This window comes from Dipodomys spectabilis, unplaced genomic scaffold (genome assembly GCF_019054845.1).
Source record: "Dipodomys spectabilis isolate Male_0828 unplaced genomic scaffold, ASM1905484v1 ptg000115l, whole genome shotgun sequence".
Classification (NCBI taxonomy): Eukaryota; Metazoa; Chordata; class Mammalia; order Rodentia; family Heteromyidae; genus Dipodomys; species Dipodomys spectabilis.
The window spans coordinates 9457331-9485033 of NW_024870792.1; the positions used below are offsets into that span (position 1 = coordinate 9457331).

Below are 27703 nucleotides of genomic sequence, written 5' to 3' on the forward strand. Positions count from 1 at the left end.
ATGTATGTGTATGTATAAAATATATACGTATACAAAACTTCACTATTCTGATACGTAACATTCTGATACTGTAACATTTTCTACTTTATTATATGTCTTCTTTATAATACCAGTCAGTGGCTCAAATTTTCATAAGACTGAGATGAGATCTGAGGATCAGGATTGCAAAAGCCAGTAAAAACACAAAGTCCATGAGATGCTTATCTCCAATTAACCACCAGAAGTGGAGCTGCACCTGAAGAGGTAGAATGCTAGCCTTGAGAAAAAAAGCTCAGGGACAGCACCCAGTCCTTGAGTTCCAAGTACTGGGTCTGGGTCTTCTCTCTCTAGCTCTCTCTCTCTGTCTCTCTCTGTCTCTCTGTCTCTGTCTCTGTCTCTCTCTCTCTCACACACACACACACACACACACACACACACACCAGTTGTGACCACTATACATAAAGCACTGTTATCTGTAAGCTTTAAACTCCAATCTGAAATGTTTTTCACTATTACCCCAGAGTTGCCAGGTTTCCCATAAACTTCCTATGCTAGTAACATTAAAAAAAAAAACTACAATCCCAAAATTTAATGCTCTGTCAAGACCAAAATATACAACTATCCTCACAAACTATACAATACTGGAGAATTAAAGCAAACATATCTAAGCATGACACTTCAAGTATTTTCCAACCATGAGAGATTCCGTAGATTCGCTCTTTTGCAAATCTTTCCCTGTCACTTTTACAGTGGTTCTTGTGAAAAAGGATACTTCTGAATTAAATAATCAATCAACTAATTTTGAACATAATCCTTCCATTATCAAAGATTTCCTGCAGCCAATATTACAAATTTACAAAAAGTTACTACTGTATTAATCACCAAATATAGGGACCAAAATTATCTATTTTCAGTCATAGGGATGAACTTCCAAAATAAATTTTTTGTTAAAATAATTCCATCAAAAAAGTTGAACCCATTTTTAAAACCTGGAATTGCCCACAAGATTACACACTAAAAATCTAATTTTATTTTAAGAAAATGGCCACAAAAGTGTAATACTACTCCAATGTAAATTTGTCTAGCCAAGAGGGAGTGGGAAAATGTGGGTCTGGGATTTCTAGTGTCAAGTGAATCATACAAGGAATTCTGCACTAACCTCAAGTTGGCTTTGTGTTTCCTTTATTTAAGCTACATCTGGGGAACTATTGTAGGCTATTTATAAAGACAGCTTTTTTTGATTACCATACTGTAAAACTATCTGCTTTATTTGGATTTCCAAAATATCCAGCTGAAACACATAACTACTCCTTAAAACTTCATGAACAGGTATACACTAAGCCGAGTATTTCTTACAATTTGTAACTTTAAAACATTCATGTTGAACACAACTTGTTTCAGTGAAGGCTGTGGTGTTGTTTCTACAGATGGTTACTCTTCCACTAGTTAAGACCAGTGATATAATAAGTGTAAATATTACTGATTACAATAGAAAGATTAACTTATCTATTACACCCTTACTACCAATTTGGTACTGTGTTAAAGCACTTCTCGTGGCATTTTCTTTTCAAATCTTAATAGTAATCCTAAAATTACTATTAATTACTATTAAAATTACTATTAATATTATTCATCATTTTTGCAGATAAGGAAAATAAGACTTAGAGAAACTATGTAAATTGTCAGTGGCCTACCAGCTAGCTAGGAGTATGGGCCCATATCTGGACATATCTTTAGTACTATGTTGCACCCTCTCACTCAAATCAACATACTTCTCATTCTGTGAGGGGAATAGAAAACACCAACAAGTGTGACAGAGATAATAGAGATAGAAGAAAAAAAGGACTTAGTCTGTGTGTGGTGTTGAAAGGATATTTACATCATATGACTTGTGGCTTAGGCACTTTTATAACATATGGACATTTAGTTTATTGTGCAATTCCAGGAATGATCACAGATATAATTATGAAAAAAGCCAGAAGCAATCGTACTCAGTAATAAGGTAAGTTGGTAGAAGACAGTGAAGTTCCTTTTCTAGGGTAAGCATGTGGATCATGTTAAAAACAAAATCAACCAACCAAACCAAAACCCAAATAAGCAAAAACAAACTACCCCGTCCAGAAACTACTATAACCAAAACAAGCATAGTTATCAAGCAGTTAGCCATGTAGCTCTACAAAACTAGCATCATCACGTGAAGTCAATTACTGGGTTGTATAATTTACTGCAGAATGAAGCAAATATAAAATACTAGTATTGTACCTCTGGAGTGCTTTTTTGGGATTAATGTTTTACCAATAATGAAATAGGGCCCAGAGTTGCTAAGTGAGTTTACCCACCACTAAAGAATTGGAAATTATAACCTATATTTTCAAGCTTTGCTCCTGAGGTTTTCTTCTCTTAATTTGAACCTCTAGGTAGCTTGGTAGATTAAACCAAAGGCATACAATAATCAGGGCTGCTAAAAGCCAGACTTATTAGGAAGAAAGGGTTTCAGTCTTTTTTGTGTGTTTATGAGATTGTGTTTTAAGCTTTTCCTAAGATTTAAGATTTTATTATTTAGATCAAAGTTCAATAAACCTTTCTGTAAAGGTCACGACAGTAAATATTCTATGCTTAGGGGCCAAGAGAGTACTAGAGAAAGTACAGTGCACTGTACTTCTGTAGCAACTACAGAAGTATTCAGCTCTCCAAGGTGACATAAACAAATAGGTATTGTAATTCCCCAACAAAACTTTACTTACTAAAACAGATTCACAAACTATCACTTGCTCACCTGATCTGGACACAAAATATATGAGAAACTATGGCTTTAAATTACATTAAAATCTCTATGCCTAAATCAAACAGACAAAACATAATGTCACAGATACAGGGAGAACCATTTCTAAAATGTGTATTCTCCAAAATTAAATTAAAAAATAAAATAAAATGTGTATTCTCTCAATCCCCCCCCTCTCTCTCACACGCACACACAAAGGCCAGAAGTATTATTTGTACAAAAGCCACATTTAAAAAGAAGTAATTGCAGTGGAAAGCATTTTCTGTTGTAATGCAGGGAATAAGTTCTTTAGAATTAAGGAGTTGGTACTCAGTGGTATAAGGTGCTTAGCATGCATCAGACCCCGTGTTCAATCCCCAGAACCAAAATGAAAACTAGAAAAGACTTGGGTTCAAGTGTTCATTTGACCACTAAGAACTTTAGGAAAAACAATTGTTCCAACTGTCTCTATATCTAAACTTTTCAAATGAGAATAAGGCCCAAGGACAAAGTGGGGAAATGGGGGAGGGAGTAGAGGATAGGAGAGAGTTTCTATGTGTGTACATGTACATGAATGCACATCATATGAATAAGCTATACTCTGACGCAGAAGGTGCAGGCCTTCTTCATAACTTTTTTTTCTGGGGCGGGGGAGAGGTCCGGTCATGGGGCCTGAACTCTGGGCCTGGGCACTGTCCCTCAGCTCTTCAGTTCAAGGCTAGCGCTCTACTACTTGAGTCACAGCGCCACTTCCGGCTTTTTTCTTTTTGCTTATGTGGTGCTGGGGAATTGAACCCAGGGCCTCAGGCATGCAAGGCAAGCGCTCTACCACTGAGCCACCTTCCCAGCCCCTCTTCATAACTTTTTTTGGAAGAATTTTTTTTCAATATAGAAATTTAAAATACAAGTTTTCCCTACCAAAGAGGACAGTGGCACAGGCAACATTCCAAGCTGATGATGGCGATACCACTAGCCTCACACCCCGACGATGAAGCCTCCCACTTCCTCCTGTGCAGGGTACTCTGTCTGACTCTTTACTCACATAACACAGATTTGAATAGTTATCATTCTTTTGATTTTACTTACCACCTACAACAGGAAGGATCATGAGAGAAACGATCTTGATGAAGAAATGTAAGTGCTCAGTGAAACAACCTGAAACTTCCTAGAGGTTCAAATACTTAGAATTTTAAGAATCAAGCGTCTACTTTGACCTGGTGTCACATGTTGCCTACCTTGGAAGAAAAGAACTCCAGTAAGAAGAGTATTCTATGTTGTACTTTTGCTACTAATCCTCTGCTCAATTACTTACGATCAGTGGAACATAAAATGCAATGGCCTACAAAGTAGTCTTATACTGTACAATGGTCATCCCTTAGCTGTCAATCACATATGGAAAATACTAAAGGGAAAATTATTTTTTCTTTTTGTGGAGGTGGGGGGGAGTACTTAGGCTTTAACTCAGGCCTGGGCACTGTCGCTAAGCTTTTTGATCAAGATTAGCACTCTACCCTTGAGCCACAGCTTTACTTCTCACTCTTTTTGGTGATTAATTGGAGGTAAGAGTTTTATGGACTTTCCTGACGGGCTGGCTTTGAACCAAGATCATCAGATCCCAGCCTACTGAGTAGCTAGGATTATAGCTATGAGCTGCTGAACACATGGCCCACAGTAATATTTCTTATAGATAGTATGTAATTATAATTGTTGCATTTAACTAGTAGTTATTATTGTTAATCTCTTAGTGTGCCTAATTTATGAATTAAATTTTATTATAGTATGTATGCTTTGGCAAAAGCATGGTAATGATTAGGATTCACTACCATGTGTAGTTTTAGGGTACACCTTGCAGTGACCCCTCTAGACAAGGGGAATTTGGTGCTGCAGAGGAGGATCTGAAGTAGTGGCCAATTCGTCAAAAAGTACAGGAGAAAAAGAACTGCAATCTCCAATGGGAAATAAGATTTACAGAAAAGCACAATCAAAATGGTAAATTTATGAAGTCATTTTTGACATTTCAACCAAAATCAATCAATAGCAAAAGACAGGTGAGAAAAAGTGAGCTTGGAAGCAAAAAAGCACAGCAAGTCTAAATGAGAAGAAGCTACTTCAAGACTATAAAATATAATAAGTCCATAAAATAAATAACACCCAAAAAAGAAAGGTGAATAATAATGGAAATATCAACTGAAGACTCTCAAACTCAATAATCATCTTCATATATAATCTGTGGCTTTCTAAGGAATAATTTTTTACTTTAACATCATTAATAATAAAAAAAAAATTGATTCTTAAATTTTGGTGTCATCAAAATTACTTTGTAGAGTTTGTTACAGGTCTCCCAGCTTAGCCTAAAACTACTGCATCAGCATCTTGCATGTGAAGATCCAGATCTCTGTCGGAGAAGCTCAAATGAGCATCTTTTACAAAGTGTGATTTAATAAAAAAAAGTCTCCAAATCATCTATTACTAACAATAGCTCATAATTGCTAAGAATAACTAATAACTGAATAACTGCCAATCAAATACTATCTACTGGATATGTACAATTCTTTTCTCATTAGTAGGTCTGTTTTCATTCTGCTGTCCAAGCTCACAAAGCCTACATATTGCATCACACATGTAGAGTCACACTCACACACATACATGTTTAATGAAGTAGGCTCCCCACCACTCTTGTGAGCAGCAGGTACAACTTTCTATACATACTTGACCTGCAGGGAGCATACTCAACAGTCTTGGTGCCATCTTGAAGGAAGCAAGTTCCAACGGGTTCTCTCTCCTGCTTCAGCTCAGTCCTCCAATGGTACAATGGAGCACAGGCCTACAACCGAAAGTTCAATTCATGACAAGTTATCACGATTTAGGCCATTTATAAGACCTCAGAATGATCATGTGTGTGTATATGTGTGTATGTGTGTGTGTGAGCGTATGTTACTGGGGCTTGAACTCAGAACTTCACATTCTCACTTGACTCGACTTTTTCTCTCAAGGCTAATATTCTACCACTAGAGCCACATGTCCACTTCTGGCTTTTTACTAGTTACTTGGAGATAAAAGTCTCATGGAGTATTCTTCTGGGTCTGGCTTCAAACCTTGACATCCTACTCAACTTTCTAAGTAGTTAGGATTATACTCACGGGCCACTAGCACCTGATATGAAAAAAAAAAACAGTTTTTAAGTCTTAATAAAAAAATCTAACTTCTCATGAAGAAGGACTTATAAAGTAAGTGTGTTTCTCACGTTCTTCTGAAGCTCATGTTTTTAGTCCATATATAATTTCAAAATAACAAAATTATTACTCCGGCTAGCATGTTTCTTGATGTTCTATGCTAAGCTGACAGTCACAGACTAAATCAACTTTTGAATTGAATAACCTTCTTATATATGTAGAATACACCCCTAAGTTAAGTGACAAATACTTTCATAAGAGAATAAAGGAATTTGTAGTGCTTATCTTAACTACTGTGAACTTTCTGTTTTCAGAGTTCCAATTTAAAGACTATATAGGAATGTTGAAATAACATATATTTCAGTGCCATAAGAACTTACCTAAAGTATAAGAACTTAATTCTGTAATAGAAAAGTCAATGGACTGCTGTCATGATTTTGGTAAAAAAGCATATACATTGCAGACATTAGCAATGGGTTTTATACCTGCTCTGACAAAACTGAAAGGAGGGGCCATTACGGCTCTATACATCCTTGATGCTCCAAGGTGGGTGACTGCTTATTTCTGTTTCTTGTTTCTCTGCCTAGCATACCCCTTCTAAATCCCATCATTCATCTCCAACTGCTAAAGTTCAACAAATCATCTAAAAGCCCTGTGGAAACTTCACTTGCAAACAAAATTCTCCCTAACCACATAAATAAAAGGACAAGGGCAATTAAAACAGAGAAGGGCTCTAGGAGGAAACGAAATTAAAGTTGAAATCTGAATGACAAAGAGCTGTTGTATGACTTTCCTCCCATTGAAAAGACCAACACTAAGGTACAAATTGGAAATAACCTGGCAGGCAGGAGAGATAAATAAAAAGACCACTATAACTGAAATACATAAGATGGAGTGAAATGTTGCCAAAGAAACAGCCTGTAACCTGAGTTTGGAGATATTTATAAGCCAGGATGATATTTATTCTGGGAATTATTATTTAGTTAGGGACAAAAGAAAGACATTCAACTGTTTTCATCACGAAGGTAGGTGAAATGCTCTGATTCCCTTGGTTACTTCTATGGAGAAGAGATAGTAGCTGGAGCTAGACAGGGGGCAGGGAGGTAAGAACTGGTGCACTGGCCCAGGTAAGTCACAGCTACGGTCATGGCAGTATGGAAATAAGGCAAATGGGGATCGATTCATGTGTGGCACATATTTTGAAGGCAGATTAGGCAGGACTCATTGATGGAGGGGGAAAAGACCATAATCTTAAAATAATTAAGGGAAGAATTTATAAAGGAAGCATATATGTGTTAGTGCTCTTTGATGGACTATAAAAAGACTCCATTTTGGTCATGCTCATGGTCATGCTCGTGTGTGTGTGTGTGTGTGTGTGTGTGTGTGTGTGTGTGTGTGTGTGTGTGTGTGGTTTGAACTCTTGGCCTCAAGGCAGGAACCTTATCACTCAAGCCATATTCTTTTTTTCCTTGGGACCAGACTTAGACCACTATCCTCCCAGCTGAAAGAACATATTGGATTTTAACCATTTGAAAGACAATTGTGACTTCCATCCATGCCAGATTGTGAAGTGTGGAGATGGTTAGAATAGAAGACATAATCACTGCTTGAAGTCAGGTGCCAGTGACTCATGCCTGTAATCCTAGCTACTAAAAAGACTGAGATCTGAGGGCTGTGGTTTGAAGTCAGCTGGTAGGAAACTCTGTGAGAGTCTTATTAACCACCAAAAACCTGAATCTAGTAGAACTGTTGGTTCAAGTGGTAGAGCTCTAACCTTAAGCAAAAAAGCTCAGGGACAGCACCCAGAACAAGCCCAAGGACCAACACAACACCAACAACAGGAGAAAAAAAAACAGCTTGAGAATGGAAGCAAGAAATACTGTAATACCAATACTGTCCAAGTACCAATACAATACTGTAATACTGTAGTACTCAAAAGCACAGAGTTCTTCAACTTGACTGGATAGAAAGAAACAGGTGAAAACTACCAAGTAGATAAGGAAAATGAACAGTGTAGGCATGGAAGTGAAAGACACAGAATCCTAGTTGTAGAAGGGCAAGAGAAGGTGGTACCCTCTTATAGGTGGCCTTTGAGAGCTCTTACTTCATTATATCTGGTAACTTTGATCATACAGAAGTTTACCATCTGCTTGAAAACAAAAGAGTTCTATGTCTGAAGCCAGTTATCCTAGCTACTCAGGAGACTGAGCTCTGAGGATCATAGTTTGAAAGAAAGGGAAGTTCATAAGACTCTCATCTCCAATTACCCACCAAAAAGCCAGAAGTGGAGCTGTGGCTCAAGTGGTAGAACACTAGCCCTGAGCACAAAAATTCAGGGACTGTACCCAGACCTTAAGTCAAACCTCAGAACTGGCACCAAAAGCCAAAAAAAAAAAAAAAAAAAAAAAGACTTCTATGTCTCTGCATAAATAAAATCATTTGCAAGGAAATATCCAAGACTTACCAAAATTTTATCTTGTTTTGACCTTACAGATGCTCCAAACCACTGATGGGATTTAAACTCCAATGGGTCATCTTTGGCATAATCTCTGTTGCCTGAGGAAAAACATTGTGAAAGGTGAGGATCAAATACAATGTATAAGAGAGTTTATGTCTAACCAGATTACAAACAGTATATCTTTGACTAATCCAGTACTGCATTGTGCATATATACATATATTTATATTGTTATTTTCAACTAATTAGTAAAAAGAATACATATCTCACTGTCATCAACAACATCAATTATAATAATGTAGATGTAAAAATATAACTATTGCTCACATCTGTAATCCTAGCTACTCAGGAGGCTGAGATTTGAGGATCACAGTTCAAAACCAGCCCACGCAGGAAAGTCCGTGAGACTCTTATCTCCAATAAACCATGAGAAAACTGGAAGTGGCACTGTGGCTCAAGTGGTAGAGTGCTCACCTTGAGCTGAAGAGCTGAGGGACAACGCCCAAGCCCAGAGTTCAAGCTCCATGACCACAAAAAAAAAAGTAACTATAAAAGTTTCTAATTCTTAAGTTGCTAAATATTTAAGTATTAAATAAATAGTTTCCACAAATCAAATTCTTTGAAGTTCTTTCTGTGGTATAAGGATATTTATGAAAACTAAAGTGTAGGAACATCTTATTACATTATAGGTATTAAGATACATACCTAAGACAACCACCAATGATCTTAAAATACAAAAGTTAAAGTCCAGAAGACATATTTGGCACACTACACTGAAACATTTATTTTTTTAGCCCTCCACTATTGAGAAATTTATTTCTGATACTAGACATGAATGCAAGCTACTGTAGAAAAATATCTATTTCCTCTGAAATATGTAGATTTAGCCAAGTTGAAAGTTAAAAGAAATAAATCTGTGAAATACTTTGAGAAGGAAAAACTATTTTTAAAGTCAGGTTTGCTTCTCTTACAATCTATTTATAATAATCATTCTTTAAGTATGTGTTTTAATAACTATATTGGACAAAAACAGTAGATACATCTCAATTCTGAGTGGAAACCATCATATCAATGTCATCAAAAGACTTAGCTCAGTCAAGCCCGTGACCACCCCATATTCCAGGGAGTGTTTATGATTATTCAGTCTGAAGACTTTAGACCAGTTAAAAGAATTGAAAATAATTAATGAGAATTTTCTCTCTCTCTTCTCTTTTTTTAAATTTAATTTTATTATCAAGGTGATGTACAGAGGGGTTACAGTTACATATGTAAGGTAGTGAGTACATATCTATCTAGTTGAACTTGTTACTCTCTCCATCATTTTTCTCCCATTTTCCCTACCCTCCAAGGTATACAGATAATTTCCGACATGATGCCTTGTGAGCATCGCTGTTGCATTGGTTTACACTTTGTCTTTTATCTCACCATTTTGTTGTTCAGTTTCTCTTCCCTAATGCAAATAAACATATATACAATGTCCAGGATACCAAATTAAAATACAGTGACAACAGAGGATAAACCATAGGAAAAAAAAAACACAAAAGAAAAAAGAAATCACATAGTAGATTAAAACAACAACAACAAAGAAAAAGCTCTTATAAATCTCCCAAAAACAAATCCTCAAAAAAACAACTGCCTCATTAATAAGTGGGCTAAAGACTTAAAGGGAGATTTTTCTGAAGAGGAAATAAGAATGGCCAATAGATACATGGCCAATATCTCTGGCCATAAAAGAAATGCAAATCAAAACAACACTGAGATTCCACCTCACCCCAGTTAGAATGACTATAATCAAGAAATGTAATAACAACAGATGCTGGAGGAGATGTGGCCAAAAGGGAACCTTACTGCACTGGTGGTGGGAGGGTAAACTTGTTCAACCACCAACCACTCTGGAAAGAAGTATGGAGGTTCCTCAAAAGACTCCAAATAGAGCTCCCCTATGACCCAGAAATCCCACTTTTAGGCATTTACCCAAACTATCCCAAACAAGGCCATACTAAAGCTACCAGCACAACTATGTTTATCGCAGCATTATTTACCATAGCTAAGATATGGAACCAACCCAGATGCCCCTCAGTAGATGAATGGATCAAGAAAATGTCACACACACACACACACACACACACACACACACACACGCACACACACACTCTGGAATTCCAGGCTTCCATCAGAATGAATGACACTGCCCCATTTGTAAGGAAAGGGAAGGACTTGAAAAAAATGTATTAATAGAAGTAAGCCAGACCCAAAGAAACATAGGTCCCATAGTTTCCCTTACTTGTAATAAATAGTACACATCTAGGATAATCTTAGCAGATGAGCAAAATAGCTCAATAGGTATGTACATTTGACTGTATAAGATGATGCTAAGTGAATGAACTCCAAGATACGAGAATTTACTAATATTAAGCATCATCCACCAAATAAAGAGTTGTACTGTATTATTCTTTTAATTCTCTGATCCTGTGAAAAAAATAAATATTTTAACCACCAAAGGCATTTATTTAGGGTGTAAAAACCATTAGTTTTTGGTCAGACATTACAAAAGCACCCCTTTATATGCAGAGGGAGGGGAAAAGGAGAAATGGAACTCACTAGTGTGTGTTCTTTTGCCATGAAAACCAAAGCTTCTAACAGGGTTTGGATTGCTTTAGGAGCCAATGTTCACAATATCGTCCTAACCAGATACTACATACCAGTGACCAAGCAATGCATAGGCTCACTTACACTTGCCGTCCTCCAACAGTTCAGTAAAGACCACAGAACCTTGCCTGCACAGTAAGGGCTGCTGTGGCAGTAAGGGCAGCTATGGCAGCTCAAGTTGGTTTAATGGATTGGTGCTTTCTTTAATGGATCTGTGTTTTCTCTGCCACCCATGGGGCTGTTACACTATACTGTGGACTAATGAACTGTTTAACATAATGAATACCAGGATGCATAAATATGTTGGGAGAGGGAACAGAAGGGGACACACAAATGGAGGGAGGAAGAGTAAACAAATTCACTCATTACACTCAATGGGCATTATATAAAAATTGAACTCTGTAAATTGAGGGGAAGGATGGGAAGGATAACAATGGGAGAACAATGATAAAGATGCATTGTACTCATAACCTGACTTATAGAATAGAACCTCTTGTACTACTACTTAATAAAATACTACTACTAATAATAATAATAAAGAACAGCCCCTGCCACATACAATTAAGCCAGCCAAGTGACCTACACTCGATAGTACAAGAACAAGAAATAATCTTTTAAGTGGTTAAGATGGAGGATGTCTTTATAATTGCAGCATGTTGCTACTAAAGCCCACCTTAGCACATATTGATAACACAATTATTTTTATCATCCATTAATATACTATGATATATAACTTTGATAATTACATAATTTGTAATTATCTATCAATTATTGGATGATTATGATTATAAATTGCATTATACTATTAAGTAATTATCTAATCATTAGATAATTAATTATAAATTATATAGCGATGGTATATACTATATAGCAATATAATACTATTTCCAAAAGGAACTGACCTACAAACACAAAGAAGCTTAGCCCTCAGAAGGAATAGATTTAGCTAATTCAGTTTTTCAAGAATTCTAACCAAAATATTCATCTTTTCAAGAAGTTTACTCTAGAGGAAGCCTTCTTTACTAATCAGAATGTTGTTTCCAGAGTCCCAGTTTTAAAGAAATTGATTCAACCTGAGGCAGAGGTTTCCCTCAAAGGAAATGTGAATAGAGGGGGTGGAGAAAGGAAGGCCTGGCTCTCCACACAAGCAGACAAGAAGCTCATTCACAACCTGGCTGGAACTGGCAGCTACTCTGTGACACATGAGTGAAGTAAATATTTTGAGTCACCACCCTGAAGTCACCATTTCGGGTAATGCCGGAACTACCCAGATTGCTTGGACTGTGCTGTCACCGTTGAAAGGAAACAGGACATGGAAAACTGGAAACATTCCAGGGCTGGGAGAAAGATCCTTCTGGTAACAACAGAGTTACAAAAATTTTGTCCCTAATCATAAGACTATCAGCTCCGAAAATAAGCTCTTAACACCCAACTACAAAGGAAAAGGGGGCTTCTCACACAAGGATAGGAGAAATTTCCTTATCCTACAAAAATTAACAAAACATTATACATGACCACTTTCATAAAAATGGGGAAATGTTGCTAGAGAAACATGGATTGATTAGCAAATAAATTGCTGGAAACTTGGAACTTTAATGTCTATTTTGCCAGTTTTTGAAATCTGTATTTGTCTTTTATCAGACTCCCATGATGCGATGTTTGAGGACAGAGGCAAATAAGAGGGAAGATTGTCACAGCTTCCACCTCAGAGCCTTATTTGCACTCGGTGCTTTTCTTTTCCTCAGTTATTTCAAAAGTCATTGTCAAACACCAGCATTCAACCTGCTGGACAAGTACAGCCATCTTTATATTTAAAACAAAGTTGCCTTGTTTCCAAAGGCTAAAACCTTTTGTTTCTTCTTTTCCTGCCTAAAGAACATCCTTTGGAGCAACAAGATTATGTCAGTTTTCAAAGGGCAAAATGAAGAACAATACCAAAGCACTGCAACATTGATAACCTCTTTTGTTTCGAAATTAAAATGTGGCTTTAATCATTTGCTTTCCATTCACTACTATAGCTTCTATGAACAGGAAAATTATTAGGTCCTTAGGGGGGAAAAATGCTTAAAAAAAAGTTGGATGTCACTCCATATTAAAGGATTTATAGACAGACTCCTTAAGAAGCTTTTTCCTCAAATAGTTCAGCTCAACTGTACTTCTTAAAGAAAATTTGGTTGTAAGAATAAATTCTCACAGAAAAATTCATTTATGTGCAACTTGACAGATTAGGAGAAGAAGTCTTGTTGATTCACTACATAAGTAAATTGTAGGTAACTCCTCTGTCTACCTGCTTTAGAAAATACAGCAGTAAAAGAGACAGGTAAGATCCTAGAGTAAATAATTACATAAAAGGAGATTATTTTCAGAGACTCACAAAGACTATAAGAAGTTTGGGAAAAGATGATGAAGTAGTAGTCTGACAGTATTGTGTAATTATAAGCATAAAATAGTGCTGTGAAACAATGTAGCTCATTGACTCAAAGCTGCTATTATTTGAATGTCAACAGCTCTGAAATCTGGATATATATTATCATCAATGGTTACATATAGGTACAATTAGTGCTGTTTTAGTACCAATGACAACTTAACATTTCAACTAACTGACAAAGGTGGCAAGAAAATTCAATAGTAGAGTCTTGCCAACAAATTGTACTGAGTCAACTAGATAACTTTATGCAAAAAAGATTAATTTGGAGCTCAACTTCAAACCGCACAGGAAATAATTCAAAATAGATCTCACATTTTTAAGTGTTAGAGCTAAAACTACAAAAGTCTTAGAAGAAAAGAGAAGAATAACTCTCCATGACCTTGGGTTAAACACTGAAGAATCCAAGAGAAGAATCAAATAGCGATTCTTCAGAAGATAATATGAAGAAAATAAAATGGCCAGTGAACATAAAAACTGATGCTCTACATTGGTCAACAGACAAAACACAATCAGAACTCTTATGACAATGACCTCATACTCCCTATGTGGTAGAGCACCAGTGTGAGTGAAAAACCTAAGGACAGCAAGGGTCTGAGTTCAAGCCCCACTATTAGCACAAAGAAAGGAAGGAAGGGAGGGAGGGGGAGAGAAGAAGATAGGAAAGCAGGAAGGGAGAGAGGAAGAGGAAAAGAAAGAGAGAAAGCGAAAGTGAGAAAGAGGAAGGGAGGGAGGGCGGGAAAGAAACCTAGTCTGGTGTGCAAAATGAGTAGCAGTAAGATACTATATTAATGAAAGGTTGTATTTCTGTATAAACAGTCAAAGTTGTCAGGGGTGGGAGGGGTACTAAAATTTAAACCCAGGGTCTCACTCTCGTTATAGAAGTGCTACCACTTGAGTCACACTCATAGCTCTTTTGGATAGAGGCTTGTGTTCATGCCAGGACAGCTGGCACCAGGACCTGTTTATTTATACTTTCCACAGCAGGGATAACAGGTACAAAACTGGAATGACAGACATGCACCACCATGCCCAGCTTTTATTAGTTGAGATAGAATCTCACAAACTTTTCGTTGCTTGTACTCACCTTCAATTCTCCCAATCTCCACTTCCTGAGTAGCTAGCATTATAGGCATGAACCACCAGGTCCAGCTCAAAGTGGTTCCAACTGTTCTGAAAGCATTTAAAATGGCAAGAGAGAAACCATGCTACCTATTTTTTATACGTCTCCTCTCTTGCCATTTTAAATGCTTTCAAGATGGTAACTAGAATGTGCCTATAAATTTACAAGTAAATATAATTTACAAACTGGATAGTAAAAAAAAAGATTGAAAATACACTGGAACATGATAAACTATACAGGTCTCTAGACATTTACACAATGAAATCAAAGGAAGATATTCATAGGGAGGATCACAAAACTCAATGGCTATTTGCATATGATCATATGGAAATGAGAGATTTTTTTAAAATTTTCATTGTCAAGGTGATGTACAGAGGGGTTACAATTACATACCTAAGGTAGTGAGTACATTTCTTGTTGAACTCGTTACCCCCTCCCTCATTTTTCTCCCACTTTCCCTCCTTCCCAACCCCACTGCCAAATTGTAAATTTCATTTTCCACATAGTGTCTTGTGAGTATCACTATTGCATTGGTTCACCCTTTGTCCTTTGTCTCACCATTTTGTTGTTCCCCTTCCCTTCCCTTCCCTTCCCTTCCCTTCCCTTCCCTTCCCTTCCCTTCCCTTCCCTTCCCTTCCCTTCCCTTCCCTTCCCTTCCTTTCCTTTCCCTTCCCTTCCCTTCCCTAATTCAGATAAATGTATATACAATACCCAGGGTACCAAAATCAACTCCGGTGAAAACACGGGATAAACCATAGAAAAAAGAAAGAAAAAAACAGAAGAAAAAAGAAATCACATACTACATTAAAAACAAAAAGGAAAAACCTCATTTCCATGTTCTGGAGTTCATTTCACTTAGCATCATCTTATACAGTACATACCTATTGAGCTATTCTGCTCAAAGATTATCCTAGATGTTTACCATTTATTACAAGTAAGAGAAACTATGGGACCTATGTTTCTTTGGGTCTGACTTACTTCTCTGAATACGATTTTTTTTTCCATCTTTCTGATGGAAGCCTAGAATTCCAGAGTGTGTGTGTGTGTGTGTGTGTGTGTGTGTGTGTGTATGTGTGTGTGTGTTTGTGTGTGTGTCATTTTCTTGATCCATTCATCTACTGAGGGGCATCTGGGTTGGTTCTATATCTTAGCTATGGTAAATAATGCTGCGATAAACATAGTTGTGCTGGTAGCTTTAGTATGGCCTTGTTTGGGATAGTTTGGGTAAATGCCTAAAAGTGGGATTTCTGGGTCATAGGGGAGCTCTATTTGGAGTCTTTTGAGGAACCTCCATACTTCTTTCCAGAGTGGTTGGTGGTTGAACAAGTTTACCCTCCCACCACCAGTGCAGTAAGGTTCCCTTTTGGCCACATCTCCTCCAGCATCTGTTGTTATTACAGTTCTTGATTATAGCCATTCTAACTGGGGTGAGGTGGAATCTCAATGTTGTTTTGATTTGCATTTCTTTTATGGCCAGAGATATTGAGCATTTCTTCATGTATCTATTGGCCATTCTTATTTCCTCTTCAGAAAGTCTTTAGCACACTTATTAATGGGTTGGTTGTTTTTTGAGGATTTGTTTTTGGGTTGCTTAGTTTTTTGAGCTCAAAGTATATTTTAAGTATATTTTAGATATGAGATCCTTGTCCATTGTATGGCTAGTGAAGATTTTCTTCCAGTGTGGGCTTTCTACTTACCTTGTTAGCTACATTAAACTGCAGAAGCTCTGCAGTTTAATGTAAAACTATTTGTCCAAACTTTATTTAATTTGTTGTGTTTCTGGGTCTTTACTAAGAAAATTCTGGCTGGGCACAGGTAGCTCATGCCTATAATCCTAGCTACTCAGGAGGCTGAGATCTGAGGATCGCAGTTAAAAGCCAGACCAGGAAGGAAAGTCCGTGAGACTCTTATCTCTCCAATTAACCACCAGAAAACCGGAAGTGGTGCTGTGGCTCAAGTGGTAGAGTTCTGGCTTTGAGCTGAAGAGCTCAGGGACAGAGCCCAGGCCCAGAGTTCAAGCCCCATGACCAACAAAAAACAAAAAGAAAATGTCTGCCTGTACCAAGGAGCCCCAGAGTTTCTCCTATCCTTCCTGTAATGGTTTCAGGGTATCTGCTTTCACCTCAAGGTCTTTGATCCATTTGGACTTGATTCTTGGTAGGGTGATATGTATGTCTTTTCCTTTTGTCTTTTTGGTTAACTTCTTTATCGTTGGGAGTATAAGGAGGGGCAAAGAAGAGGTGGGACAAAGGGTGAACAAATGCAGCAATGGTATTCACTAGACACTAGGTAGAAAATCAACTATAAAACTGTTGGCTTGGATGGGAAGGAAAAACTGGGAAAGATTGAGGGAAGGGTTGACATGGTTCAAAAAGAAATGTATTCATTACTCAACTTACATAACTGCAACCCCCCTGTACATCACCTTTACAATAACAATAAAGTATATTTTTAAAAATAAATAAGTAAAATGTCAAGAGACAAAGGTCTCTAAATTCAAGCATTTGTAGTTACAAGTTACTGAAGACATTTTATATTTATATAAAAATTATTTGTAGTCCTATGTACATATTTAAATTATATGTTATATAATTTGATATATATGTTCTAAAAATCATAACCCATAGACATGAATGTTCATTTCCACAGAACTGTCCAGAAAGATTTTTTTTTTTACATTAAGATACCACTATTCTCTAAAAATAAACAGGCACCAGAAAAGAACATTTAAGGGAAATCAGGACCATGCTCATTTCACTGGGAGTGGTCTGACACGCATAATACACAGTGTCTCCACCATGAACAGAGAATCCCAGCCCTCCCACTTTGCCAAAAGCAAGCCCATCGTTCCACTGGAAAGCAGCACAAAGAACACAGGCCTTCTGAGAACGGCCCTGCGGATCAATGCTGGCTTGTTCCTTTGACTGATGAGAAGGAAATGGTCCTGAAAGCACCAACACTGTAAAACAAAAACCCTTTACTGAAGACTTTAAAAAAATCCAATGTTAGGTTTTAGAAGAACAGGCATGAGTCAGGAACCTGAGCAAAGAAAGGAGATGGTGAAAATGTTCAAACGCTAAAGTCAACAATGACTGTTAATTAGTAAGAAAGGTACTGAGCTAAGTAATTTCTAAGGGGCTTACTAAGTTTCCCATTGTATAATTCTGAACCAGAGGATAATACACTTATATTAGGGAGGAAAATATCCCTAGCGTACCAGGCATAGGTTGCTCATGCCTGCAATCCTAGTTACTCAGGAGGCTAAAAATCTGAGAATTGAGATTTGAAATCAGCTTGGACTAAATTAGGGACACACCAATCTCCAACCAACCAGCAAAATATCAAAAGTGGTAGACCACCAGATTTGAACAAAAGTTTAAGGGACAGTGGCCAGAAGCTGAGTTTATGCCCTAGTACTGGCATGCATACACACACACACACACACACACACACAAATTCTTAATATAAATTTAAGTTCTACTAACCAGAGAAGACAGACTATTTTCCCTTTTATTTTTAACCTTTTATTACAAGACTGCTGCAATTAGAGAAATATCCTGACCTGTCTTAGTAGAAAAAAGAAGTGTTCCTTACAGAAAGTTACTTTAAGTTTGCATGCCTAAGTATGGCAATGAGATGGAATCTGCTGGAAGTGTTATATTCTCTATGAGTATCAGCCTAGTAGGAGGCAGAAAACACTATACAGTATTTTTTCTTGAGCAGAGGAGCACCAAAGCCATGGTGGCCTATAATCTGTAGTGGGATCTCTCAGAGGAAGTATAAGTGTTGCAGAGAGACATTTGGGGTAGACAAATCCACACTATTTGGGGGTTTTGGTTTTGGTGTTCTTTTTTAAATGTTGTACTGGAGCTTGAATTCAGGGCCTGGGCATTGTTGCCTAGCTTTTTCACTTGAGGTTGGTGCTCTGCCACTTTAGCCACACCTCTACTTCCAGCTACTTCCTTGAAAAAGGAGAATTTTTGGTGAGGAAAGGACAGGAAAAGGTTTTCCCAACTGTCAGACTAACAGATTAAAATGTAAACCATGACACTGTCCATGGAAGAATCTCTATAATTATCATCTTTCCCCTCCTTTCCCAGAATTATTCACCTCCTTCTACAAACTACCCAGTTTTCCTTGCACAGTGCTGCTTGTTTATTAAGTGCCTACATAGGGTGACATTAAACATGATACACTGTACTCATAAACTGATATGCTGAATTGAAGCCGTATTGTATAACCACTTAAAGATAATTTTTAAAAATTAAAACTAAACTGCATTAAAAACAAAGTGCATTCACAGACATGACTTCTGTTCATCTACATGACAGCTCAGAGGCAAGTATTACACTTATTTGACAAATAAGGAAAATGAAGATTAGCAAATAAGGAAAATGAAGACTGGCAACGTTAAGTTATGGGCTCAAGGTCACACAGAAAACTCTTAGTTCCTGAATCTGAATCACATATGTTCTACATCTAGTTTCCAGTCTCAATAACCACAGCTGCCAACAGCCAAAGAATAAAAGAAGAAATAATGTCTGCTTGTAGAAGCACTGTCTTGCCTAAGAACCATTTTTAGTATAATCAGGATCAGGATCAATTTAAATTAATATACAAGGACACTGTAGCCAATAGAGAAATCTCCCCACCCTGAAGCATACAAATCCTGCTTCCAACATATTCATGGGAATGAATATTTGTGGTACAACATGGCAAAAAAAAAAAAAAAAGACTTTGCAGGAAGTGATCAAATTAAGAAGCAGAAGAATTTGCATTAGAGCTAGGGAATGTGAGAAAGACTCTGGTTGCCATAGCTGACTTTGAAGACAGGTGAAGGGGCCACAATCTAAGGGGTGCTGACAACATCTAGAAGCTGGAAAGAGGAAGATTCTTCTCCACACTACAACCTCTTGAAGAAACATCATTCACTGCTGACACTGTCTGAAGCCCAGTGAAACACACTTTGGATCTTCGACTCTACAGTTGAATGTGATTAATTTGTGCTATTCTAAGATGGTACAGGCATGCTGAGTATAGAACAAGAGCTTTCTATAACTCCCAGAGCTTATGACATCACCAATCCGAAACTAATACAGGCATGAACAGGACATAGAGAACACAGAATGTCCTACCTTGCTACATAAACAGAAATAGCCTCTATACGGTTTTACTGTTCACATAAACAAGCTCATACTTCTGTAAATATAGAGACTATTAATCACTAGGCTCAAATATGAACTAATCTTTTGCTTCAGTTCCATTTCTCCACATCTATATTAGGGTAAACTGTGAACCGTCCTTTTTATCAGTCATCTTACTCTTAAAAATAAATGAATCACACCCCCAAAGTGACTTTTATCATTCCCACTCATTCCACAATGCTTTAAAGTTCTTATGATTCTGTCAACTTAGGAAGTCAGTTTGGGCCATTAGGTAGACCATAGCTAAAATTACAAATCATGAGGTTTCATAGATGAAAGAGTTTTAAATTCTAGAAGCATAACTAAAGTTTCAAAAGCAAGTTGTGGTATTGCAACCATTGCAAAACATGTAAAATAAGAAACTAGGCTTTGTAAAAATTCCTAAATTGTGGCTTTGCTACATAATACATTAAGACAATCAGAGAAACAGAAAACTACAGAAGACAAGCAAGAGGGAAGAGCTTGAAAGGAGATTAATATTTCAAAGCTAATCCAGTGGACAACTAGTTGTAAACTGAGAGGTTTCCATTTTTAATGTTCATTAAACCATAAATCTTATTCAAAAACTAAGCAAGTTAAGCACTAATGTCTCATGCTTATAATACTAATTATTCAGGAGGCTAAGATCTGAGAATCACAGTTTGAAGACAGCAGAGCAGAAAAGTCCATGAGACTGTATCTCCAATTAATCAACAAAAAGAGAAATGAAGATGTGGCTCTCAAGTGGTAAAGCGCCAGTCTAGAGCAAAAAGCTAATAGAAAGTTTCCTGGCCCAAAGTTCAAGCCCCAGTGATGGTATATGTGTGTGTGTGTGTTCATGCACACACTCAAGTACACATGCACACGTGCGCGCACACACACACAGAGCAATATTGTAGTATTTACTGAACTTTAAGAAATTAAAACTTTTCATCCCGGAAACCCATATTTACCATAATTGTTTAGAAGGTATGTCTGTAATATAATATATGATATATTATATTATTTTATGAAGTTTGTATAGTTGTACAAATAATAACTAGGAAAATAATCTAATTCTAGCTACTTGGAAAGCAAAGATCAGGGCCAGCTTTGCAGCAAAGTTTATAAGTTTCCATCTCAACCAGCAGTTAGGCATGGTAACATGTACCTGCCATCCTAGTGATTCAGAGAAATACAAGAGGATTAAAAGTCTTGCTAGCAGGAAGCAAAAATATGTATTGCAAAAACAATAAACACACACAAAAAAGACTGGCTCAAGTGACATACCACCTGCCCAGCAACTGCAAGGCCCTGAGTTCAAGCATAACTACTGTCAAAAGAAACAAAAATAATAGGAAAATTAATGGAATGGGTACTAAGAGTTTTCATTTCTGCAGAAGGCAGGTGGTTCAATACTTGCAATCCTATCTACTTTACCTATTTACTTAGTAGGTAAAGATTGGGAGGATGCTAGATCAAAACTAGTCCAGAAAAATATTTGTGAGACCTCCATGTCAGTGGCAAAGTGGCACATGCCTATCATTCCAGCCATTTGAGAGGCTGAGAGCGACAAGATTAAGGTCCCAAGGCAGCAAAGTTTGTGAACATCATCTTAACAAAGAAAGCTGGGTGCAGTGGTAGAAAGCAAAAATTGGAGAAACATGGTACTGGCAGCCTGAGAAAAACGCTATCTGAAAATTAATTGGAGAGGGCTGGGAAGGTGACTCAGTGGTAGAGTGCTTGCCTTGCATGCCTGAGGCCCTGGGTTCGATTCCTCAGCACCAAATAAACAGAAAAAGCCAGAAGTGGCACTGTGGCTCAAGTGACAGAACACTAGCCTTGAGCAAAAGAGCTCAAGGACAGCATCCAGACCCTGAGTTCAAGTTCCAGGACACACACACACACACACACACACACACACACACACACACACACACACACACACACACACACACACACACACACACACACACACACACACACACACACACGGACGTGCGCATGCGCACGTGCATGCACGAACAAAATGGAAAAGTGGCAAGAACCAAGAGAAGCTCATAGAAGACTTTCCTACAGTGGAAACTGAATGTGCTGTTGCTGAATAAGGAACAGCACCACTAGCATGACCTCTGACTCACTCTGCCCCTTGACAGAATAGACTTGCAGTGCTTCTTTGGCAGTAACTGACTGGCCAAGTATATGCCTCCTTCCTTTGAAAGCTGCTTATCAACTAAGAAGCAAAAGACTATGATACTATAGTAGTGTAGCTCAATGGTAGGCCCTTGATTTGTGAAAAAGAAAAAGAAAGAAAAAAATGAAGTATTTTTGTACAGGGTACTAAGAACTTAAGGTCTTTCAAAAGAAGAAAAAGAATAAGAGAAAAAAGGCATTTGTTCACTCTAGTTAGAAAACAGGGTGATCGAAAAATTCTTTACAAATGCACCATTTATCTGATAGGCGAATCAACAATTAATGGACTAATTTTATTATTTACCAAGCCGTACCTAGTATATATAATGTATTAGCAAGCCATTTCATGGTGGCTTGTGATGTGCACTAAAACATACACTGATGGCTGAGGAAGCAAGCCTCAATTTGGTTTTATGATTATGTAACACTGTTTCTTTTTATGTACTATCAGTAAGGAATTACAGTATTTCAATTCAACATGTCAGTTTATGAGTACAGTATGTCAATGTCACCTCCTATATTGTTCTCCTCCATCTCTCCCAGACCTTCCTATCCCCTCAAATTACCTGGTTCTATTTTCACATCTGAACATATTCTCACAGATGTACATTGAATATCATGATTGTGTTTTCCCCCTCCCAGTTCCCCATCTCCCTTTTCATTCAGCTGTCCCCTTCTCTCACTTGACTTCCTCACTCTGGCAAAACATGTTTCAAGTTTCTGGTATGTGAGCATTATACTTTTCTTTGTGATGATATGGGGATTGAATTTAGGGTCCCACACTTGCTAGAGAGGGACTCTACTGTTTGAACCATGTAACCAGCTCTCTTGTTCTCCAATTAATTTTCCTTTTTTTTTCTTTTCTTTTTTGTCGGTCGTGGGGCTTGAACTCAGGGCCTAGGTGCTGTCCCTCAGCTCTTCAGCTCAAGGCTAGCATTCTACCACTTGAGCCACAGTGCCACTTCTGGCTTTTTCTGTTCATGTGGTGCTGACCTGGCACATGGCTTTCCCTACTTAGCCCTCTGCCTCTGGGCCCTATAAACCAATTACCTCAGGACCAGGGGCCAATTTTAACTAGTGCTAGCACACTATAGATCACGGACTGCCTGCACTATTCCTAGTGAACAAACTATATATGTGCTCCATCTCATTCCTAAGAATGCCACCACCACCACCACCACTCACCTCCTGGCCAGTTCTGAAAACTGGGGCCGCAGGTCAGACAGAGACAATGTGGCATGGAACAGGGCAAGTTAGCAGCAAGGTAAAAAGAAACAGAACATTTTCACTTGCCCACAGATTCACATCAAGCGTGATTCTGGATTCTGTCCTAAACATGAAAGCCTACTGTACCCTCATTTGAGATTCATTTTAAAAAACAGAAATATAGTAATACATGTGGGAAGCAAGTCACAAAAGGAATATCTATGCCTTCCAAATACCCTTCTAACTGCTATTAAAAAGAATGCAAATCAATATTATAGATGCTATCTGCCCTTCACAATGACTGAAATTTTTACAATCATGTAAAAGAAGATACATGCTAGTAAAATAAACACCGAATTATCTAAAGCCAAATTTCCAAAATAATTTAAAACACCAACAATATATGATCTTTCAACTAACTATAGTATTATTATCCTGCCCATGTAATTGTAACCCCTCTGTACGGGATTTTCACAATAAAAAAATGGAAAAAATTATGGTATTAAATACAGACATATATCTGAACAGTTCCATTTGTCAAAACTGAACTACATTTTATTATGATTTATATTTTACTATTGATATTTTGTTCAAAGATAAATGCTCTGACTCATAATATTCTGAATGGCCTATCACATTCTGATTAGCAGGCATTTCTCCATTTCTGGAAAAAGTGAGCCTGTATACAAACTCGGGATTTTCCAAGTATTACTTATATATGAGAAAAACCCAGTAGAGCCTAATATAGATGGCTTAAAATGGGGTGGGGGAGCCTAAAACCAGTGACCTGGTTCTAATTAACAGCTGGGACTAGAGTCATCATGGCGTTCCCCTCAGGTCAAATGGAACAGTTCACTGGGTGATTTCTATTCAGTTCCCAGAAATAATACATTTTACAGCTAACAGGAAATAATGGCATAGAATAGGGGATTCTTTTTATTCAGGCTTATCTGAAAGCACTCGGTGAAAGCCAATAAAACAGAATCTTTTTTTTTCTTTTTTACAAAACTATTATACTAGAAGAAATATTACATTATTTCTTTGCTGATCCTCTACACTTCCACAAATATATATATATATATATATATATATATATACAGATATATAAATACAGCAATGTGAATATGTAGAAGATTGTCATATTTTATTTCACTGGTATAAATACAAAACATAAATTCTTTCTCATCATCCTTAAAAGCTATTTTTGTCTAACAATCTTGCCTTCATTAACATACATAGATATCTGGGAATAAAATGACCTAGTTATCGGAAACATGTCACATAATTTTCCCAATAAATTTTCAATTAAGGGCTTTTGTTAAGTCTTCTAAACCTATATGAATACAAAAGATTCCTCAACTGTTTTTTTTTTTTTCAACTGGTTTTTGTAGTACAACCCAATGCCTAGCTGTATTCACGATTATAGAGTTGATCTGCGTGGTCAGTGAGCCATGTTTCAATTTAGCTGACAGAAAAACAACACAAGCTTTGCTGTTCCTATGAACTTCTTCTGAGAACAAACGCAAAAATATCTTAACAGATTTTCCCCAGATTTGTACATGCTGACATTATCTTTTTAAAATGGAAGATGTCCAAAGCAACAGAAATGTGGAGTATTTTTAATGCTTTCTTATGACAGAAGGCTGAAGGAACAATCATATAAACCAGTATCTTTTTGTGTGCTTTTTTGGCACCAGGACTTGAACTCTGGGACAAGCACTAGCCTAGCACTCTGTCTCAGCATGTTTGTTTACTCATACCTGGTACTTTACCACATGAGTCACGCCTCCCACCCAGCATTTTGCTAGTTATTTAGAGATGGAGTCTCACAGTCTTTTCTATCTGGGATAACTTTAAACCAAGATCCTCAGACCTCAGCCTCTTGAACAGCTAGAATTTCAGGCATAAGCTAATGACCAGCTCAAATATCTTTTCTATAACTTTTTTAATTGTCAAGGTGATGTACAGAGGGGTTATAGTTACAGAGGTAAGGTATCAAGTACATTTCTTGTCAAACTTGTTACCCCTTCCCCTGATTTTTCTCCTACTTTCCCTTCCCCCCACCTTTCCCCCAAGTTGTATAGATCATTTCCAAGATATTGTCTTGTGTATATTGCTGTTGCATTGGTCCCCCCCTTGTCCTCTGTCTTATATAACTTTCTTGATGGATGAGAGGTGATTATATTCATTACGTTCCTGAACTTAATTTTTTAATCAAATTAATGTGAATTAAGAGACAGAAGCAAAGCTGAAACACTTACCTGTTGAATCAAATTCAATGGGCTGACAGCGACGGCTATAAGACCAGTCACATTTGAGCACTTGGCCTCCTTCTACAATCCCTGGCTGGGTAGTGTTGGCTTTGGGAGCTCCCACCAGAAGAAACATCCTGTCAAAATATATAAGTGGTAGACAATATTTTTAAGGAGACAAAAGTTACACAATATCTTAAGATTTATTAGGAGCAATCACTGTCTTGATATTATCCACAAACACATTCAAAAGCCATCTACTAAAGTCATATTTTCAAAATTCATTCAGATGTACACATGCATGAATTATGTGGAATTCTTTAATAGTTTGTTACATTCACTTAAAAATATTTGCTGGAGCCGGGTACCAGTGGCTCCCGCCTGTAATCCTAGCTACTCAGGAGGCTGAGATCTGAGGATCACAGTTCAAAGCCAGCCCGGGCAGGAAATCTCCAATAAAACACCAGAAAATTGGAAGTGGCGCTGTGGCTCAAGTGGTAGAGCACTAGCCTTGAACTGAAGAGCTGAGGGACAGCACCCAAGCCCAGAGTTCAAGCCCCATGACTGACCAAAAAAAAAAAAATTGCTGGATACATTCAACCAAGGCCTACTATCCAAAATATACAAGGGGTTTAAGACATTATCCCCCATGACTGTAATAAACCAATCAATAAATGGGCAAAGGCACTTAAGACAGACTACTTAGAACATAAAGAATGGCAAATAAACACATGAGGAAATGCTCAACATCCCTGGCCATAGAGAAATGGCAAATCAAAACAATTCTGAGATTCTATCACACCCCAGTTAGATTGGCCAACATCAAATATTTGAACAGCAAATACTGGCTGGGATGTCAGAGAAAAGGAGCCCAATTGTATTGTTTGTAGGAATGTGAACTAGTACAACCACTCTGGAAGGCTGTTGGGAGGTTCCTCAAAAAAACTAAACATAGAAATTTCCTATGACCCAGCCATATCATTCTTGAGCATCTGCCCAGAACATTACAAGACAGGATATAGTAAAGACACTTGTACATCTATGTTCACAATAGCCACATTGTGGAAACAGCCTACATGCCCTATAAAAGATAAGTGGATTGCTGGGTGCTGATGGCTTACACCTATAATCCTAGCTACTCAGGATGTTGAGATCTGAGGATCACAGTTCAAAGTCATCTGGGGCAGGAAAGTCCATGAGACCCCTATCTCCAATTAACAACCAATTAGCAAGTGATAGAGTGCTCGCCTTGAGCTAAAGAGCTCAGGGACAATGCCCAGGCCCAGAGTTCAAGTCCCAGGACTGACCAAAAAAAAAAAAAAAAAGATGAATGGATCAAAACAATGTGGTACTTATACATAATGGAATTTTACTCATCCTTTGGAATGAATAAGATTATGTCATTTGTTGGGAAATGGATGGACCTATAACAAATCATAGTAAATGAGGTAAGGCAAGCTCAGAGGCAAACCACACGTTTCTCTCATATGTGGAAGTGAAATACAAACACAACTAGACAGGATATCTTTTACAGGACTCTAGGCATTCACATACAGTCAGACTAAAGGAGGATTCCCTTGGTGTAACCCTAAGGTGTAACTCCTCTGAACATTTAAAACACTGTTTATCAAAATGAATTCCAGGAAATGGAAACATGAGTTCTGGTGGTGGTGGTGGTGATGATGATGGTTTGTTTTTGCTTTTATTGTTGCTTGTTTTGTCTTTTTAGGAGGCAGCAAAGAAGATTGCATGAAGGGAGGGAGGAAGGATGAACAAATGATATTCAGTATACACTATATAGAAAAGGAACTATGTAACCTGTGGGCAGGGACAAGAGGAGGAAATTGGAAAAAAGCAAAGGAAGGGGTGACATTGTCCAAAAAAGAAATGTTTGCATTACCTGACTTATGAAATGATAATACCTCTGGTACAGTACCTTAATAACAACAATAAAATTATAAATTAAAAATACTTGCTGGTTTCTGGGCAGTGGTGGCTCACACTGTAATCCTAGCTACTCAGGAGGCTGAGATATGAGGATTGAGGTTTGAAGCTAGGCACCCCCCCAAAAAAAATCCAATAGATTCTTATCCCTAATTACCCAGCAAAATGCCAGAGTGGAACAGGAAGTATGACTCAAGTAGTAGAACTTCAGCCATGAGTGAAAAAGCAAGGTTAAGCACAAAGCCTTGAATTCAAGCCCTATTACCAGAGGACAGACATACCCACATGCACACACACACCCACCCACACACACACACACACACACTATATATATATATATATATGCAGGCTAGTCAGATAGTCAGGGAAGTTTGGTTCT

The 27703-nt window shown here is 37.6% G+C and overlaps 1 protein-coding gene across 2 annotated transcripts in view; it reads right to left on the minus strand.

The window, feature by feature from the left end:
• Itgav (integrin subunit alpha V) overlaps window positions 1–27703 on the minus strand; it is an 87999-nt gene that overhangs the window by 48868 nt on the left and 11428 nt on the right. For both annotated transcript variants that reach the window (XR_006148677.1, XM_042688229.1), the window contains exons 2-4: window positions 25390–25517; window positions 8378–8469; window positions 5450–5564 (exon numbers count right to left, since the gene is read on the minus strand). Coding sequence is in view for 1 of the 2 variants with exons in the window: in XM_042688229.1 (XP_042544163.1) it covers window positions 5450–5564; window positions 8378–8469; window positions 25390–25517 (335 nt within the window). In the remaining variant the exon portion in view is untranslated. The remainder of the gene's footprint in view (window positions 1–5449; window positions 5565–8377; window positions 8470–25389; window positions 25518–27703) is intronic.